The sequence below is a fragment of the Pelodiscus sinensis genome, chromosome 7 (genome assembly GCF_052426305.1).
Source record: "Pelodiscus sinensis isolate ZL-2025 chromosome 7, ASM5242630v1, whole genome shotgun sequence".
Lineage (NCBI taxonomy): Eukaryota > Metazoa > Chordata > Testudines > Trionychidae > Pelodiscus > Pelodiscus sinensis.
In genome coordinates this window covers 62476685-62496972 of record NC_143058.1, presented here as the reverse complement: position 1 = coordinate 62496972, position 20288 = coordinate 62476685, and the positions used below count along the sequence as shown (strand labels likewise).

The 20288-nt window shown below is 45.3% G+C and overlaps 2 protein-coding genes across 5 annotated transcripts in view; both read right to left on the bottom strand.

Annotated features, from left to right (window-relative positions):
• VWC2L (von Willebrand factor C domain containing 2 like) overlaps window positions 1–14478 on the bottom strand; it is a 106851-nt gene extending 92373 nt beyond the window's left edge. The window contains exon 1 of the mRNA XM_006127392.5: window positions 11875–14478. Within this exon, the coding sequence (XP_006127454.1) occupies window positions 11875–12264 (390 nt within the window). The 5' untranslated portion in view covers window positions 12265–14478. The remainder of the gene's footprint in view (window positions 1–11874) is intronic.
• Window positions 14479–15822: 1344 nt separating this feature from the next.
• SPAG16 (sperm associated antigen 16) overlaps window positions 15823–20288 on the bottom strand; it is a 667853-nt gene continuing 663387 nt past the window's right edge. For all 4 annotated transcript variants that reach the window (XM_014575658.4, XM_025186825.3, XM_089779827.1 and 1 more), the window contains one exon: window positions 15823–16137. In XM_014575658.4, coding sequence (XP_014431144.2) covers window positions 15962–16137 — 176 coding nt within the window. In that variant the 3' untranslated portion in view covers window positions 15823–15961. The remainder of the gene's footprint in view (window positions 16138–20288) is intronic.

The window sequence follows — 20288 nt, the reverse complement described above, 5'->3', positions numbered from 1 at the left end:
CTACACTGGCACAATTTTCCGGAAATGCTTTTAACGGAAAAATTTTCCATTAAAAGCATTTTCGGAAAATCGCGTCTAGATTCGCAGGATGCTTTTCCGCAAAAGCACTTTTTGCGGAAAAGCGTCCATGGCCAATCTAGACGCGGTTTTGCGCAAAAAAGCCCCGATCGCCATTTTAGCCATCGGGGCTTTTTTGCGCAAAACAGTACTGTGCTGTTTACACCGGCCCTCTTGCGCAAATGATTTGCGCAAGAGGGCTTTTGCCCGAACGGGAGCAGCATAGTATTTCCGCAAGAACACTGACGATCTTACATGAGATCATCAGTGTTCTTGCGGAAATTCAAGCGGCCAGTGTAGACAGCTGGCAAGTTTTTCCACAAAATCATCTGATTTTGTGGAAAAACTTGCCAGTCTAGACACAGCCATAGAGTCAGAACTAGGCCCCCAAGGGGGTCTCATCTCTTGGAAAGGGAGCAGTTCTTTGTGCCATGGTCTCCCTCAGCTCTTGGCCACCAGGGCAGGCCCTTAAGTGGGTGAGAGGTGACACAGACTGGGCACAACCCCATCGGATTCTACACAGCTTAATCGAGAATGATAACAGCCTATGTCTAAACTAGCTTTTCCATGTAGCTGTCCCTCTGGAGTGCCTGGGAAGAGCTGCATGCTGGGTATTCTTCTCTGGAGACATCCCTACTAGCATGGCTCCTGTGGGGATGAGGGTGTTGCTAGGGCCAGAGCCAGTGTATGAAGTTCTCTGAGGAGCTACCTTGTCCTCCAGCAGACCCCTGGGTTTCCTACCACTTTAGACACAGGCCTAGTGGCTAATTTAATGGCGTGGATGTCTCAAGTGGGCACCCACCAGCTGAGGCACCAGCATTCCTGGATACTCCTGTAATGTGGACACCACGTTCAGTGACACTAGGGGTGGTCACGGCTTCACCCTCAGGTATTTTTTAGCAGGGGAAAGCCCAACCATATGAGCACGAGGTTACAGACCAAATTCCTCCCTTCTGCCACAAGAAGGAAGGCTGGGCTTTTGTTTAAGACACTGGACTGGGGCCCAGGGGATATGGGTTTGGTTCCTAGTGCTGCCACAGACTATCTTTGGGGGGATTTAGGTAGGCCAGGTAGGCCCAACTCACATTTAAATATAGGACTATCTAAATATAGGACTATAGGACTTGGGCAGCTAACTCCCCTCTGGGTATCTCCACCCCATATCAACAGGGATGATGATGTTTCCTTTTTCAGTCCTATTTATTTAAAAGGTCAGTTCTTTGAGGCAGGGGCTGGCTTTTCCTATGTGTCTATACAGGGCCTCGCACAACAGGGGGCTGAAGTCGGCTGGGAACTCTAGAAGCCCCAGTGTCCCCTTTTAGTCAAGGAGGCTAATGGCATATTGGGGTACATTGATACGAGCATTGCCAGCAGATCCAGGCAAGCGATTATTCCCCTTTATTCAGCACTGGTGCGGCCACAGCTGGAGTATTGCGACCAGTTCTGGGCCCCCCAATTCAGAATGGATATGGACACACTGAAGAGAGTCCAGCGGAGGACAACCGAAATGATTAGGGGGCTGGAGCACATGACCTATGAGGAGAGGCTGAGGGATTTAGGCTTGTTTAGTGTGCAGAAGAGAAGAGTGAAGGGGGATTTGATAGCAGCCTTCAGCTACCTGAAGGGAGGTTCCAAAGAGGATGGAGAGAGGCTGTTCTCCGTAGTGAAAGATGACAGAACAAGGAGCAATGGGCTCAAGTTACAGTGGGGGAGGTATAGGTTGGATATTAGGGAAAACTCTTTCCCTAGGAAGGTGGTGAAGCACTGGAATGGGTTCCCTAAGGAGGTTGTGAAATTTCCATCCCTAGAGGTTTTTAAGTCTCGGCTTGACAGAGCCCTGGTGGGGATGGTTGAGTTGGGCTTGGTCCTGCTTTGGGCAGGGGGCTGGACTTGATGACTCCTGAGGTTTCTTCCAGCCCTAGCATTCTATGCTACTGTAGAACAAATAAAAACCAACATGAAATCACTGGAATGATTTCAGATTTACACCCATGTAACTGAGAGCAGCATACACCCTGTTGACTGCTAGATTTGGTAACAGAAACAGCCCATTATATTACAATATTGTACTAGCGTGTAATATCATACACACACACACACACACACACACACTTTTAAAGTAGGTATTATTATAGTTCAGTATATGACATACTAGTCTCCTTTATTATGTATTTTTGTATCAGCTATGACAGAAATACAGTAAGTCAGTAATTTCAGACACGATCGCATAGACCCTGTCACTGTAATTTTGCCAGGAGGGAGATAATAAATCATACTTTTCCATTTGACTGATGTTCTGTTTCCTCTATCTGATTTCAATGGCTGTGTGCTATCTTGCAAGCTAGTATTGTTCACGGCTCCTTTCATTAAAGGATAGGCACGTTATTGAAATGTCTTTTGTACTATGATTTTCTAGCAGTACATGAAATTGCAGAACATATAAGAAAAAGGCCTCATTTGTTCATGTTGTAATGTAAAATCACTGCCACATGTATCTCAGAAGGAGAAAAAAATTAATATTAAGTTTTGGCCCTGTGCTGACCTTGTTAGTAATCAGTTTCTTGTAATTTACAAACAGGTATCTGAAAATTACTAGGAACTCGGATCTCTGGTCAGTACACTGCCAAAAGGTTTTCATAATGTTTGCTTTTGCTATTATTAGCCTCCCTTGATTTGAATGCATTCCAAGGTTCGCTATGAAACAGACTGAACATTCATGCTATTAAAAGAGGAGGCAAACTCCAATATGAAAAATTTGTTACCAGCCTAATGGAGCATCTCAGATTTAAGATGTCAAATTTCCATTCTCGCGTGCTGCTTTAAAACATAGAACACGCTTCAAAGCCGCAACGGGTCTATTAGATTTATTTGGGGGAAAACTGAGTTTGAGGCGGAATGATCATCACTTTTCAAATTAAACATGCTGCACATATTTTCCTAGCTCCTCCACACGAGCCGTCTGTGTCGTGAAGCCTGCACATGAAATGAGTGCCGAAATCCCTTTTGAAATCAATGGGGATTTTGTGCAGCGGAGCGGCTTGGAAGGTGCATTAGCAATCAACCCTGCCGTTAACAGATCCAAGAAGTCTGACCTAAGAATCTTAAATGTAATGCAGACATCGATTAGGCAAACACTAGTACTAGCGACAGGCTGTTTGTATGTCAGTTGTGGGATTCATCGTGGTATAACAATATTATAGAGTCTGCTAAGGCTCCAAAATAGTCATTGAATTAACAATAAATAAGGCTGTATTTTATGTCTTTGCTAATGGTTAGAGAAGGGATCTTGGTGTCAGGACACTTGAATTCTGTTTCTAACCATCAGTGGAGACAAAAAAAAATCATTTAACTCTCTATACCTCCTCTTACCAAAGGACAGAATAGATGTTATTAATTTCTTCATCATCACAGTGCATAGTGCAGAATTATAAACCAGGACCCCGCTATCCAAACACAGAACAAACAGACGTTAATCCTGGTTATGTCCCCAAGGACATGAGAATCCCTGAACAACATGTGCGGTGTGCTGACACTCTTTGATAAAAGGCACCATCTTTCTTCCAAAGTACTATTTGCATATTTGCCTTAATAATGCATGTTTAAAAGAACTAACAGTGGAACAGATGCTACTAGTTCTAAATGAATGTTCCCCCAAATAAATAAAAAAAATCTCGAATTAATGATTACATTCATAATTTTTAATGAATAATTATTGTTTGAGAAAATTAAACTTAATGCAGTTATTACTATTTATTTTCTGGGTTACTACCCAGCCAGGACTGTGACCCTCCCGTTGGACTAGGGACTGCATAAGAAGACATGAACTCTGGCTTGGTGAGCTGAACGCAAGGCAACAGAGCACAGTGGTGTAACCAGGCACAGTCACCTGGAGGATCAGGAGAATTGAAGAAGAGATGGGGCAGTTGGGTATGGAGGACGAGCAGGCAGTAAAACACCATGGCTACGTCTAGACTGGCATGATTTTCCACAAATGCTTTTAACGGAGAAGTTTTTCCGTTAAAAGCATTTGTGGAAAAGAGCTTCTAGATTGGCACAGATGCTTTTGCGCAAAAGCACTTTTTGCAGAAAAGCATCCATGCCACTCTAGATGCAGTTTTGCACAAGAAAGCCCCGATCGCCATTTTCGTCATTGGGGCTTTTTTGCGCAAACCAGTTTTTAGCTGTCTACACTGGCCCTCTTGCGCAAATACATTGGCCCTCTTGCAGCATAGTATTTGCGCAAGAACACTGACAATCTTACATTGTCTTACAATCTTACAATCATACCCTGAGGGTATGGAGGATTCTACAGTGGCAATGAATTATTTTCACTCTTTTTTTTCACCCCTTAGTCATGCTTGGTCTAGATAATACTTAATGCTGCCCTGAGTGCAGGAGATTGGACCTGGTAACCTCTCAAGGTCTCTTCCAGTACCTATGGTGACTGGCTACATAGGGATTCTTGGGGGGATGAGTCTGAGACCATGAGACTTACAGAAGGGGGGGGGGGGATGTGAGAGTGCATGTTGTTATGTGGGGGTGGCTGAGCACATAGGGGAGGAATGAGGAGATGAAGCTGGGGACAGGTATCAGAAGAAGATGGATAGTTAAGGACCAGGCAGATGAGTAGACGTGGTATAGTAGGGTATTGGTAAGAACATGTTCAGCAAAGCAGGTAGCTCTGAGAGTCAGTGGTGGGAATTCTGTCTTTTGGGACTAATGAAGAAAGCCAAAGAAGGCGATGTTGGGAGCCCGCCTAGGACAAGAGGGTTTGTTCCTGCAATAGTGAGGTCACTGTTTTAAGCTTGGCTCCTCCCAAAACCCATACAATTGTAGAACACTAGAATGAGAAGGGACCTCGCGAGGTCATCAAGTCCAGTCCCCTGCCCCCACAGAAGGACCAAGTACCATCTAGATCATCCCTGATAGATGTCTGTCTACCCTGTTCCTAAGTATCTCCAGTGATGGAGATTCCATAACCTCCCTAGGCAATTTATTCCAGTGTTTAACCACCCTGACAGTTAGGAACTTTTTCCTAATGTCCAGCCTAAACTGCCGGTACTGGTACTTGAAAACCGCTGTCATGTTCCCTCTCAGTCCTCTCTTTTCCATACTAAACAAGCCCAATTCCTTCAGTCTTCCCTCATAGCTCATGTTCTCTATACCTTTAATTATTATTGTTGCTCTTCTCTGGACCTTTTCCAATTTCTCAACATCTTTCTTCAAATGTGGTGCCCAGAACAGAGTAGAGTGGAAGAATGATTTCTTGTGTCTTACTCACAGCACTCCTGTAAATGCATCCCAGGATCATGTTTGCTTCTTTTGCGACAGCGTCACACTCTTGACTCATATTTACCTTGTGGTCCACTATGAGCCCTAGATCCCTTTCTGCAGTACTCCTTCCTAGACAAACAACGAGAAGTCCTGTGGCACCTTATAGACTAACAGATTTATTGGAGCATAAGCGTTCGTGGGGAAAGACCCACTTTGTCAGAATCATCCTAGACAGTCACTTCCCATCCTGTGTGTGTGAAACAGATTGTTCCTTCCTAAGTGGAGCACTTTGCATGTGTCCTTATTAAACATCATCCTATTTACCTCAGGCCATTTCTCCAGTTCGTGAAACTGAAAACTCTCAGACCATGATCTGGTCCCTCCTCCTTTTTGCTCTGCACCCCAAAAGCCAGCTCAAAAGCCCGAAAACAGATACGTTTTGTGTCTACTAAGATTTTTTAAAGGTATTTCTAAACTCAGGATGGTAATGCCCCACTGATTTAGGAGCCTAAATCACATTTATTAAAGATATTTAGGTGTTTGGCAGCCTAAATCCCATTGATGGTCGATAGCAATGCACCCCCCCCCCCCCGCCGCAGGGTATACCCGGGTGTGGGGTAGACACATTTTTTTTACACACCAGCTCACCATCCAATTTCTGTGCAGCCTCCAGCCTCCGGGTGGTGAGCGCTCCCCCACCTGGTTCCTGTGCAGCCTCCAGCCTCCGGGTGGGGGAGTGCTCACTGCCCGATTCCTCCGCAGCCATAGGAAGGGGCAGGGGGAGCACTCATCTGGCTCCATAGGAACCAGGTGGTGAGCACTCGCCCGCCTAGAGGCTGGAGGCTGGCGGCTGCGCAGGAACCAGGCGGTGAGTTGCTGGCTAATTTCCCTCCCACCCCCCGCATCATAAATATACCCCCGGCACAGCCTTGTATACCCCGCGGGTTATACTCGTGCGCGGGGTATGCAAGATTTTTTTAACTCAAAAAGCAAAAACCGCAGGGTATATTTGGGTGCAGGGTATATTTGGGTGCAGGGTATATTCGCTAAAAGGCGGTACCTAAATAAGTTTACATATCTGGGCCTAAATACCTAGATCCAGATCCTGGCTACTGCCATCCTCTTCAGAGCACTCTCTGATGCACCTACTGCCTCTGTGACACTCCCTCATGATGAGATCCCTGGCCCTTCCCTCAACTTCCATAGAGATCCTGTCAGGTTCCCCTCAGGGCTGTGAGGTATCAGTGGTATCCATGCAAACTATGCCTTGTGAAATCCCCTATGCAAGCTAATAGCATGGCGGCTACCAATACCACGGGGAAACTCGTCTGTTAATGTTATAGGTGAGGCATCTGTGTGATGTTTAAGACAAGACAGCGTCACCGAGAGCAGCGCTTTGAAAAACATTTTTTTCTCATGACCCAGATGAAGAAAATCATTGCTGCCCCGACCCAGTATAATGTAACTAGGGTCTTGGCTCCAGGGTGAGGCTGAGGATGGGTGAAGGAGGGGGCTCCCGTTTTGGGGGCAGGAAGGGCTTACCTTGCGTGGCTCCCGGTCAGCAGCACAGTGGGAGGGGCTAAGGCAGCTTCCTGCCTCTCCTCAGCCTGTGCTGCACTCCCAGAAGCAGCCAGCAGCAGATTCCCAGCCAATGGGAGTGCAGAGCTCGCGCTCAGGGCAGGGGCAGTGCACAGAGCCTTGTGCGCTCTGCCCTCCCCCAACCTCAGAGCTGGGCCTGTTGCCGGCCGCTTCTGGGGCGCAGCGCAGTCTGTGGCGCCAGAACAGGCAGGGAGCTGCCTTAGCACCCCTACTAGTCACCTGATTCCCCTGCAGCACCGAAACCCTGCACCCAACATTCCCCCACCCAGAACTGGGTGGTGACCTGCCACAGGCCCAGATAAAGGTAACACACAGGCCTGCCCTAGACAAAGCAATCTGGGTTTACCTCAAATTACACATTAGGAGCACACAAAACTATTGAGTGAAACCAGTAGGGGTTATCCTCTTTCTGAATTGGAGACACAGAAAATTAACACGGTCCTGCAATGGACACAGGATGCTGAGTCCCCATGGGTACCTTCCTGCCTGTGAAAAAGACAAACCTGTGGGAAATATAAGGGACACAATGATATTCTATCCTTCTATTCCCCTTTATTTGGCTCTGGTGAGGCCACACCTGGGCTACGTCTACACTACAAGCCTCTTTCAAAAGAGAGCATCTACCAGTGTTTCTCAACCTTTTTTTGCTCATGGCCCCCTTCTGAGCCTTGTTTACCTTTGTGGCCCCCTTCATAGCTGCTGTTAGTTGGAAAATAAGGTACATAATTTACCTAATGGTCCATTTATTCCATGTGACCCCCTAGAGGTAAGGTGTGGCCCCTGGGGAGCCATATGGCCCACGGTTGAGAACCATTGATCTAGACTACAAGCAGATTTTTCGAAAAAGCGAGACACTTTTTCGAAAGAGAGTCTAGATGCTCTTTTGAAAAAGCACAGTTTGCATTCAATAGCACCTTTTTTCAAAAGAGTACTTTTGAAAAAAGGCATTATTCCTCGTAAAATGGGGTTTACCATGATCAAAAAAACTGCCGTGTTCTTTCGATTCACTTTAGAAAGAATGCCGCTGCAGTCTAGATGCAGGTGAAGTTTTTTTTTAAAAGGCTGCTTTTTTCGAAAAAACCTGTAGTCTAGACATGCTCGTGGAGTATTGTGTCCAGTTCTGGGCTCCCCACTATAGAAAAGATGTGGACGCATTGGAGAGAGTGCAGCAGAAGGCAACCAAAATGCTTAGGGGGCTGGAGCACATGACCTCTGAGGAAAGGCTAAAGGATTTGGGTTTGTTTAGTCTGCAGAAGAGAAGAGTGAGGAGGGAGTTGATAGCAGCCTTCAACTCCCTGAAGGGAGGTTCCAAAGAGGATGAAGAGAGGCTGTTCTCAGTAGTGACAGATGGCAGAACAAGGAGCAATGGGCTCAAGTTACAGTGGGAGAGGTCTAGGTTGGACATTAGGAAAAAATATTTCCGGAGAAGGGTGCTGAGTGTAATTCTTGCTTCTTTTTCAATAAACTTGTTTTACTTTTACTCAGGAACGGAAGGGTACATTTACCCCAGTTGCGTTCATAAACGGTGATGCAGTAACTCAATAAAAGAGCAGTGAACTTAATATCATCTGTGACTGCAAAGCAATGTCTCCGAGGAGCTCCAGGGCTGGAGTTGGTTCATTGATTGTTTCCTGCTAGATGAGATTTGGTTCCAGAGAGCCTAGAGGGGTTTCCTGGTGCAAAAGATAGGCTGGTTTGGCAGAGAGCTGACCCCAAGTCTAATCACCAGCAAAACACTCTCTTGCTGAGCCAGCAGTGTGTTACAAGCACATAAGGGGCTTTATAAAGTATACAAACTACTTTTTGCAGCTGAAGTTCAGCTTCGACTTCCTCTAAGGCATACAAATATCAACACTTGGACTAGCACAAATTAGGTGGCTGGTTGCCCGCATGCTGATATTTGTGCATACCGTTTTTTATCGGTGCACAAAAATTACGGACGCTACTTGTGCCCACAACATGGAAGTCAGATTTTGGAAAACACGCATCTTAGTAACAAAAGAATTCCCACCAGGTACCACCGTTTTACTCCCAAAACTAGTCAAACACATTTGTACTCACTAAGGGTATGTCTATACTAGCCCCCTAGTTCGAACTAGGGAGGCTAATGAGGGTGACCAAAATTGCAAATGAAGTGCGGGATTTACAAATTGACTAGCCCGGAATAACTGCCCGCGTCTACATGTGGCAGTGAAATGGGAGTTCGAAGTAAAGCCCTAACTCGAATTAACTGCTATTCCTCATGGAATGAGGTTTAACAGCTAATTCGAATTAAGGGCTTTCCTTCGAACTCCCGTTTCACTGCCATGTGTAATTATTCCAGGCTAGTCAAGTGCCAAAATGGCGACCACCCGGGAACATGCTAACGAAGCACGGGATATGTAAATCCCGCTCTTCATTTGCAATTTTGGTCACCCTCACTAGCCTCCCTAGTTCTAACTAGGGGGCTAGTGTAGACATACCCTAAGAGCAACAGATGAAGAGAAAGATGGATTTTCTATGCCAAGCCAACAAGCTACAGTGAGCTAAAAATAAGTTAGGAAAATCACCCCAGAACTGAAGCCACTGAAGTACTGACCCAATTACACTGTCTTCTTCAACTTGCTCCAAACTTTCCAGACAAAAATGTCGATCTTGACCGAAGATCATACATGTGAAATTTCAGAGATTGGCTCAGTTCTGGTGAAATTAATTAACACAGTGTGTGTGTGTGTGTGTGTGTGTGTGTGTGTGTGTGTGTGTGTGTGAACCTTAACTATATATTGACCAGCATAAAATCAGATGGTGGAACCTAGATCTTGATACATATAAACAGTAATCAAGCCGTTATTCTGACAGGTGAAAGGCTTAAACTATACGAGTCCATTTCAGCGACAAGCACTCTGTTTCTAAGAAGCATACGGAAGTATCTCATCTCTGGTATAGCTTGACGTCCTCGTAGGTGGAAATGCACTGAGAAGACCTGCAGACCATCAAAATGTCACAAGAGGCAAGAGAACGAGAATGGAGTCTTCAAAATTTCTACTACAGAGATAATGGAGGAAATCGTGGCTCCATAAATATCAATGGGAAAACTGCATTTGACTTCAGTGCAATCAGGATGTCACTCAATAAGACTGGCAAATTCCTTATGATGAAATTTACAAGATCCCAGTTGTTGGCCCAGGTATTATCTTTCAGCTCCATGAGTTTTTCTGTGTGTCTGGAATGGTGCTACACTTAAAACAGAATTTAACTCCATAGAAATGCCTTGAGAATAACAGGACTTTGCTATTTTGGTATAGTTGGAATTTCATCATAACCAAACCTCCTGCAAATGCCACTCTATCCCCACAGTATATTCCTTCTCACTTTTTCAGGAGCGGAGTTGACTGAGGAAATGTTTCAGCTCAGTGCCTGAAATTGTGATGTTTCTGTGCCCCTGAAAATGTATCTTTTTGTGAATTTGCTATTTGCAGAAAAAAATTCACTGTTCTCTACACAGGAGCCCAGCTATGAGCAAGAGAAGTTTTGATTGTGATCTAAATTGAATTAGGAGTATCTCCTGAAGTCCTGCATGGAGACTTATTTGATCGGGGGCATTCCACAATCTGATCTGCGTTTTCCTCATCATTAAGGTGGTTATTATGATCTCGGATTGTGATCTACTGAGCAGTCCCCAGCTAAAAGTTTGGCATTAGCTTGAGGTGGGGGTTACGTTTCCTCACAATAATCAGGGAATCGATTCCATCTTATTTTAACAGAGGCTTTGTGGCTCCATGTCAATGCATAGCCTTGAAAACATACTCCTAGTATTATCAGTGGCAAAGTACTAATTCATTGTTTCTCTGACAACTTTTTTTCTTGCACAGGGTTTGTGACATAAAAGTTCCATGTTGCATCCCTTATGCTGTAGGACCTCTTCCGAAAAGGGTCTTGCATGATTTTATCATGTGTACTCGATTTTGACCCAGGAATAACACGAGGTCACTAATTTTTAAGGAGTCATGCAAAGATAGTAATGTTATATTTTCAAAGGTCGGAGGCTGATGCCTGTCATAATAAGTTGAATTAATTTTTTTCCTAGGCTATCAACAGCACAATATATTATTACTGGTCACACAATCAGCAGCCTCAAGTTGTATTCTTTGGCAAAGCAAAGGACACACTATTTGTTAGTCTATTAAGGATATGTGTCTAATGCACCTTAGGAAAGAACTAGGCTCTTTCTAGGACATTCTGATTCATGCGTGGATGGGAAATCCCTCGTGAAAGAAAAACTAAACTATATACTATTACTGTAGGATACAACTGAAAGAGAAGCTACTGTCTGGAAATAAAGTCTAGCTTGTGTTACTGAAATGCTGGAAAATACAAAAACTGATATGAAAGTGTATTCACGGCCAGAGAAGAAAAAAACCTGGCAAGTAGAGGCGTAAGGTTTATCCCATGAAGAGTTAAAAGTTGTGCTTCAAAGCAAGTCTTTACTACTGAGCTATGAGGGCACATGTTCTCAGAAATAAAAAAGTATGTGTTGGGTATAGATGCTACTGCAACAGAGGTATGGCATTTTCCTTAGCTTAACGGAAAATCCGTCTTCTAATTTCTTAAAATCACAAGCACACGGTAAAGATTTTTTGAAAACATTCCTTTCAAAATGACTCCTGAATACTTTACCCATGGGAACTGGACAGTTCCAATCAGTATAGTTCTCATTACTTTAAAATCACCTGCATGGAAATTTAACTACCTGCAAGCTGGATGATCACTATTTAATCAAACACAGCAAGCCTTGAGGCTAACAACTGTTACATGTTTTGATGTACTTGTGAATATTCATTCTCTGAGCACCACACCAGCATTTTTTGCTGTATAAACAGGCCAATACCAAGTGACTTTGAAAGTCCCCCCACCAAAGTTCATCTAGCATGCGAGTAGTGAATAAATACTAAGGATCACTCATACCTTAAACTCCTCCAAGATTTTGTAATTTTTCCCATGATATTCACAAAAATTTTTCACTTCTTTGCACTCCGGGCAACATCCATTGTGTTCCACTTTAGTACACTTTGGGTGGATTTTAGGACATTCGGGTTGATCACAAACAGGCCCATCCTCAGTACAGACACAAGGGCAGTTGGAATGCCCTGGGAAAAAACGTTCTCCCAGTTTGTATACAAAGCCACTGTCATCCACACAGCCTTTCCCTCGATAGTCGTCAAAGATCAGATTGTCATTACTGGAGGTCTGGTCGCCTTCATCGGCAGGGTAGTCTTCATGATTGATGGCAGCTGGGGTGACCAACCCAGGTATTAGTAACAGAAGTAGGCATGCTTCTTGGATATGACAAGCCATCCCCCTCCTCAACTTCCATATACGGTCCTAATCTCAGATAGAAACAGCTGCTTCCATAGGGGTACCAGAGGAGTGGTCTGAAAACAAATAGTTAAAATAAGAATAACTTGAAATAGTCACAAAAGCAGACATAGGAAGACCACACTTTCAACCCGCACCAGTGGTTTCAAAACATGCAGACGTTAAAAACTGTTTAATCTGAAAGCAGTTTTTTCTCCTCAGTTATTCCTAAGAAAAACAACACATGCTACATAGGGCCAATAAAGCGAGCATTTGTATAGATGTAGAGAGAGACAAATGTACACATACAGTTCATGCATACAAGGGCCTATAGAAAATCTCCAATCAAATGCTGGTTTATCATGATGCCTAATGTTTGCTTTTTCTTATTTGGAAAATATTGGTCATTGGAAACACAAAGAAATGAAATAATGCCTGAAATTGAAATAGTAAGTAGGCAGTTCACTGGCACAGAACTTGGGATCAAAACAGTTCCTTTCTTTTTTGGTGTAACCACTACCTACTCTTTTCTACAATGCATGGCTCAGTTTCTTAAAATCAAGAGGATAAAAAGGCCAGAGAAGCTTTATCAGACAAAATCACAGAAGGTAAAACAAGAATTATATGGGCTTTAGTCTGATCTGAGCTTCCCATATGAAAAACAAAACAAAACAAAACCCTGTATCTTATATAGGCTTAGAGAGTTAGAATTCCTCAGTGTTTTAAATATGGTATTTTTACAGAGCAAGGTAAAGAGGCTGGGCTGGTAACATCTGTCAAGCCTGTAGGTTTCTTCTCCTTCTTCTGTAGTGTAATTGTCCTTATTTGGCATTTCTAGACACTGACATTTTTCAGGGCAGCAGTTTTCAGACTTATATTAATGTCCAGCGAGGAGTTCATAGATCAGTATTTTAAAATGTCTGGCATGTACACGGCATTACCATAATAGATTTGTCTCATTAGGTTAGTGACAGTCTCCATGCTAAAACTTAGTATGCCAGCACAGCTACATAGAACAGCCAGCGGATTTGGCAATGGAGAATAATATTTAAATGGGCAAGGTAATGATTGACAGATTGGAAAAGGAAGGAAAGCCCATCCCTATCCCAGGAAAGAGCACTCCACATATGATTTGCTGTTACTTTATTGTCTGTGTTGTGTGTCACACCACTGTCATCAAGGTGTGCATTTTCAATCCTTTTCTAAATGCCATTTGGACTTCAGTGTAATGCCAGCAGAAAAAGGGTCTCTTGCTGGTTTTCTGATAATGGGGCAAGGAACGGTCATCCTAGAGTGAAAAGTATTTGCAGGAAACTTTTTAGTAACTGGAATATTAGTTTTATGTTTATTACTAGTCAGGTATGGATTGCCTGCTAATAGCATACACAGGACTACTTGAATAAATAAAATTATGAGCATTTGAACACAGACACAACCAACCTCTCCCCCATCAATACACACATACTTATAGAGATCTGTTTCCTCTTCCTCCTCCCCAAAGAGACATTTCCTGTCGACTCAGATTATATTAAAAATCTGTCAAAAAGAATGAATCAGGAGGAAGCTATAATCTCACAAGATAAGCTAACGGATCCTGCTAAGCAAGACAGTTTTCCCAAAACTGCTACAGAGGGAGACACCGGATATTACACACGCTTTGTCAAAATCAAAAGATATCCTCTTAATTGAAGTGCTAGCTATGTTTTTATCACAAGGGTAAAGCACTGAAATACTGCCAGCCACAGCTGTTGTAGCATGCTGTGTTGTTGTTTTTTCTAAGTGGGATGCACCCAGCTACGTCTGCATTAGAGATTTGGAGAGTAAAGAGTTTTGCTCACCTACCAAGCCACAGGTAGGCATCAATTTTCTATGGTCAGGCAAGTGAAGATTTACGAAAAAAAAAGAGCAACTGGGAAACAGATATTTGAGGTAATGTGCAATGAGCCAAGCAGCCCAATGAAGCTACCCCAAGTTTGATGGCCAGGCACTCAGTAGCAAAGCATTATAAATCAGTACTGGTGTGGGCTAATCTTAGCTACCACACACCAATTCCAAAGACCCAGTCTAACGAATGGGAAGGAAACTGACCCGACTGCAGCTTCGTTCTCGGGAAGCGGGTCCCCAAGTAAACAAACCCGGCTCAGCTACGGATTAGTGAGCAGCTCAACTTTCCCATCCTTGCTCATGCCCAGCGATGGGTCCGACCCTGTGAGCAAGCCAGGTCTCCCCCCGAGTCATTGCTACTCACCTCGCAAGCTGGGGAAAAGCTGCCGGGGGTCACAGGCCAGCCTGGATGGAACGGCTGGGCGATCTGTTAGCACTAGCAGCACATCACACGTCCAGCGCCGGCTCCCGGAGCATCCCTGCCCATGTCCCAGCCCGGAGCAGCCGCCGCCACCGGAGAAAGCAGCTTCGCCCAGCGTTCAGGCTTCACAGAGCCGCTCCGGAGGCGAGAGTGGCTCGCAGCCCCCTGGTCTTCAGCCGCAGCAGCAGCAGCAGCAGCGCACGCATCGCCTCCAGCTGCCTTTCCGCGGGTCTGGGCGTCTGGGAGCCTCCCCACACCCCCCGCCGCAGGAGGACTGGCTGGCTGCGCGGCAGCTACCGGCGGCTGGGAGCCAGCCCCGGATGGCATGCAGGCGGCAGCATCCCCTGGCGCCGCGTCCGCCCCCTCTCCGGGCCAAGGGAGGGGACTTGGCCGGCTCAGGCACGGGAGCAACTTGCCCCGGGCTTCAGCCCCACGGAGCGCAGCGGCTCTGCGGCGGGGCACATACTGCTAGCCCGGCTACCTTCAGTACCGCGGACAGCGCCCCTGTCCGATCCCTTCAGCACCGCGGACAGCGCTCCGCAGAGCCCAGCCCGGACTCCCTTCAGCACCGCGGACAGCGCCGCGCAGTGCCCAGCCCGGGTTCCCTTCAGCACCGCGGACAGCGCCGGGCAGATCCTAGCCCAGCTTCCTCCAGCACCGCGGACAGCCCCCCTCGCGGTCCTTCTGCACCGTGGACAGCGCCGCGCAGTGCCCAGTCGGGGATCCCTTCAGTACCGCGGACAGCGCCCCGCACGGGCTGGGCTCCCCGGCCGCTAGGAGCCCTTCCAGGGCGGGGGCATCGCCGAGCGCCAGAGCGGGCAAACCCACCCCGCCCCCGTCCCCGCCCTCCCCCAGAGCCAGACGGGCCGGCTCCGAGCCGGGGAGAGCCGCCCCGGGCAGCCCACGGCGGGGCTGAGTCCCAGGCAGCGCCGGTGCTAAGGCTGAAGCGCCCTGGCGCGCCTGCAGGAGGAGGCAGAGATCAGGCGCCTGTCGCCAGCTCTTGTGCGCTCCTGCCCAGCCGGAGACTGGGGGGAGGGGGTTGGGAATGCCCCACGTCGCTGCGTTAGTCAAACTTCAAGGCAGCTCCCAGGCGAGGCTGGGGGTGGGGAAGCCGGGAGCTGGCTGTGGCACGGAACAAACCAGGCTCTTTGCAATTCGTCTGGGCTGGCATTAGGCGTCCTTGGGAAGCTACTGCTCCCGCAGCCCCCACAGGAGGGTCCCGGGGCCCTGAAAGACACACACAGAACAACATACACAGACACGCGGGGTTTTATTGGGCCCAGCTACAAACGCGCTCCCCGCGCACGCAGCAGTGAAGGCGCTGAGCCAGCTGATTGCTGCTGGCTCCCTGCAGCCTGGCTCCTCCTCTTCCATCCAGCCACCTCCAGGGGCTCAGCACCACAGCCGGACGGTCCCATCCGAGCCCCCCGACAGCAAGTGCTCTGCCCTGTGATCAAAGACCACGCTCTGCACCTCGCCCTCATGGCCTGCCAGGCTGGAAAGCTGCCCCGAGCTGACGTTCAAGGTCTTCACCGTGCCATCGTTACTCGCAAGGGCTACAAGGTGACCTGCAATTCAGAGCAAAGGAATCAAAGCTCCAGAGGGCCAGGTCTGCAGGAGCCAGTCCTATGCCATGGACTCTTTCATACAATGCACCAAAGGTAGCATGCCCTATGCTGGATCTCAGATCCTCGAACTCCATTATCGGAAAGTAGCACCAGTCAATAACAACAGACTCCATTTTAGAGTGATAAAGTGAAGCTAAGGATTTGGCCTGGCTGGTCATTGGAAAGTCAGGTAGTTTGTTTTTAGTTTAAGAACAGGAAAACAACCATATTGGGTCAAACAAAAGGCCCATCTAGCCCAGTATCCTGGCCAACACTAGGTGCCCCAAAAGAAATGAACTGAACCAAGGAATCATCAAGTGATCCATCCCTGTCACCCATTCTCAGCTCTGACAAGAGGCTAGGGACACCATCCCTACCCATCCTGGCTAGTAGCCATGGATGGACCTAACGTCCATGAATTTATCTAGCTCTTTTTTGAACCCTGTTACAGTCTTGGACTTCACAACATCCTCTGGTAAGGAGTTCCACAGGTTGTGAGTTGCATGAAGGAGTACTTCCTTTTGTTGGTTTTAAACCTATTAATATCACTTGGTGACCCCTGGTTCTTCTGTTATGGAAAGGAGTGACTAACTCTTCCTTATTCGCTTTTTTTCTACACCAGTCATGATTTTATAGACCTCTATCATATCCCCCCTTGGTTGTCTCTTTTCCAAGCTGAAAAGCCCCAGTCTTGTTAACCTCTCTCCGTATGGTAGCTGCTCCATACCACTAATCATTTTTGCCCTTTTCTGAACTTTTTCCAATGCCAATATCTCTTTTTTTAGATGAAGCAACCACATCTGTATGCACTGTTCAAGATGTGGGAGCACCATGGATTTATACAGAGGAATAAGATATTCTTGGTCTTATTCTCTATCCCTTTCTTAATGATCCCTAACATTCTCTTTACTATTTCTACTGCCACTGCACACTGGGTGGATGTTTTCAGAGAACTATCCACAATGACTGGCAACTCTTTTGCTTGAGTGGCCTTCATCATTTTATACATGCAGTTGGGATTTTGACATAATATAGGGCCCAATTCTGATTCACATAGAAGCACCTTCATTGAAGGTACCTTTGCTGAAATCAGTCAGCACATCTGGATTAAGATGCCTTTGGTCTAAACGAACCTGAACCAGAACCAGGCCCACCAACATTTAATATTGATATTCCCAACATAATATATGAAGGTGCCTAGATGAGTTTAGACACCTCACTTCCACTGAACATTAACAGGAGTTGGGCACATAACACCCATAGGTTCCAGTGAAAACTCCCAGCCTAATTAAACAGTTAATACAGATGTGGATATAGCAGTTAAAAGGGGGAGAAAAGATTTTAAAGAGTCCAAAGTTTCCTTATGTTTCTTTACAAATCAGGCTACCTCTATATTTTATCAGTTGGGACAAGTCCAGGATGTATTTATAAATTTCTTATTTTGCAGTTTAAACAAAAAGCATCAGTAAAACCTAGCAATGCAGGCTGAACCTCCCTAATCCAGCACTCTCTGGTCTGCTAATATCTGTGGTCCAGCATGATTTTAATTAGCCAGATGTTCACTTATTATGGGTGTGGCCTAGATGTTCACTTATCATGGGTGTGGCCTAGTTTCCCATGGTCCCATAAAGTTTCTTTGCAGCTACCAGTCCTGGGTCTCAGTGTTCTGTGCTGTTCTTTAGTTTTAATATACCTCTAAATGTCTTCTAGGAGTCCACCGAGCAGTGGAAGAATTGGTAATGATTCTGGACAATATTGACCTCCTATGGCTCAGCAAATTCTCTAGTTCAGCAGCAGTCAGGTCCCAAGGGTGCTGGATTAGAGAGGTTCAACCTGTACATTTGACTCCCCCTTCATTTTCTCAGATGAGGGAATCTCTCTGCTTCAAAATTATAATCAGGATCTTGACATATGTGCATAGACACACAGCAATAACTATATCCAACAAGAGATCAATACATTTTTTCCAAGGCACAGATGGGCTGCTCAACAAAGCCATCATTGTATTTCAAGTCATGATTCTGGTCAAACACTGTTAGCTATTAGACACAGGTTCAATATTCCCTCAATGATTAAAGCCCTTTTTATGTATCAAACAGTACTTTTTCCCCCCTCTCAAAGCAAAGACAAATCACCCACAGAAGTTGAATTAGTGCTGACAAAGTCAATGCGGTATTGAAGCAATCGTTGGGTGAGCAAGAGTAGTTTAAACAGGGCCACATGTTGGCAACCTTACTCTATGAATAGCTTGATCAGGACTTATGACCACATGCAAGTGTGTGGGGAAGAATCTGGCCCCCCAAAATGTGATTTTAAGGACACTGAAGCTACAAGGCAGAATCTGATGTAACTTTTATCCTGGAAATAGATTATCTGCCCCTTCAGACAATAATGTCTCCTGTTCGCAAAATTGTTTTGGCAATATCATCTTAAAAATGCATGGAGACCATCTCATCACTGGTTATGCCGGGAGTGGTCATGGCTATTTGTACAGTAGGTGGAAGTATGAAAGTAGAGCTAACCATGATAAATATGCCCCATTTGCAAACCTTTATAACTACTGGGCTTCTTCACCTAAAACAAAGCCTGACACAGCAAAGATCAGTAGGATAGATTAGAGTGTCCAAAGCACCAGATGCAAATATTTATTATAAACTCTCTCTTAGCAAGTCTTTGCTGACAGAAGCACTACATATGGATTTTACTTGCAGCCAGACTCTATAGGCAGTTGCTGGGAGGTTTCCCCTAAAAGGCAAACAAATGACTTTTAGCTCAGAGTCTGAATCCTGAAATAGCTGGGTAGGGGGTTACCATCACATTTCAGCTTTTAAAATGGGAACAAAGGCTTAGATTCAAAAGAGATGATTTGGACAGTCCTACTTTACTTTAAGAAAACTAAATCAATTCAAATACATATTTGAAACAATACATTTAAGTGTTTAGTTAACATTTTTGCTGACCACGAGGGGAGTAGAACAGGCCTTAATGAAATGGTGCATCTTTATTGCCTTTGCCTGTTAAATCACGTCTGAAAGACACAGGTACAGACTGAATCTTTCTAGTCCTGTACCCTCGGAACCTGACTAGATCTGAACAAAAGAATTTTCTGGACCATGGGAGGTCTAGCAGCATTACCAGCACTTCTACTGCTTATGGGGCTGTTAGAGGACATTTAGGAGTAAATTAGAGCTAAATAACAGCACAGAACAGAGAGTTGGATTGGTGGCTGTAAACAAACTTTATGGGACCGCGGGAAACTTGGCCATACTCATGAAAAGTGGACATTCGGCTAACTAAAATCATGCCAGACCAGAGATGTTTCCAGACCAGGGAGTTCTGAACTAGAGAGGTTCAAACTATTTACACTATTTGGTTGGTTCACATGAATATCTGAAAATGGTAGTAAAATTAAGTGACAACTAGCTAGATGATGCAGTAGTGATCATAGAAGACATCTGAATGTATCCATGCCATCTTCTAGAGAAGATATTTGGGGGAGGATATACGTGTTGGTAGAGAATAGTTCTTTTCACACATTTTCAATGCTGGCCAATATATGGTGCATTGCTGTTGCAGACCATGAATAAAACAACGTATTTGCTCTGCAGTAGAAGGGTGTATGAGTAACGGCACATCTACACAGCAGAGCTAAACTTGAAATAAGCTACACAACTTGAGCTACACTAACTTCATGGCTTAAGTCGGAATAGCTTATTTTGGTGCTATCTACACAGCAGGAAGTTTGAGATAAAGAACTCTTCCTCCAACTTCCCTTACTCCTTATACAATGAGGATTACAGGAGCTGGAGTAAGCAGTCCTCCAGCTCAACATGATTTCGATATTATGTCGAAATAACTGCCTGGGTGCAGATGCGGACTGTTATTTCAGAATAATGTCAGTTGCTCCAAAATAACACTTCTGTGTAGACGTAGCCTAAAAGTGTGAGTAAGACAACGAATAGGGAAGGGCACATATGGGCCTGTCTTTTTTCCATTACCCTTTATGTCAACACTGATCTATAAAATAAATTGACTCCCTCCTTCCTGCCAAAAAGAGATTATTTTTCTTGTTTCAAAGAGAGAACAAATTGTATTTTATTGCTGATCAAAAT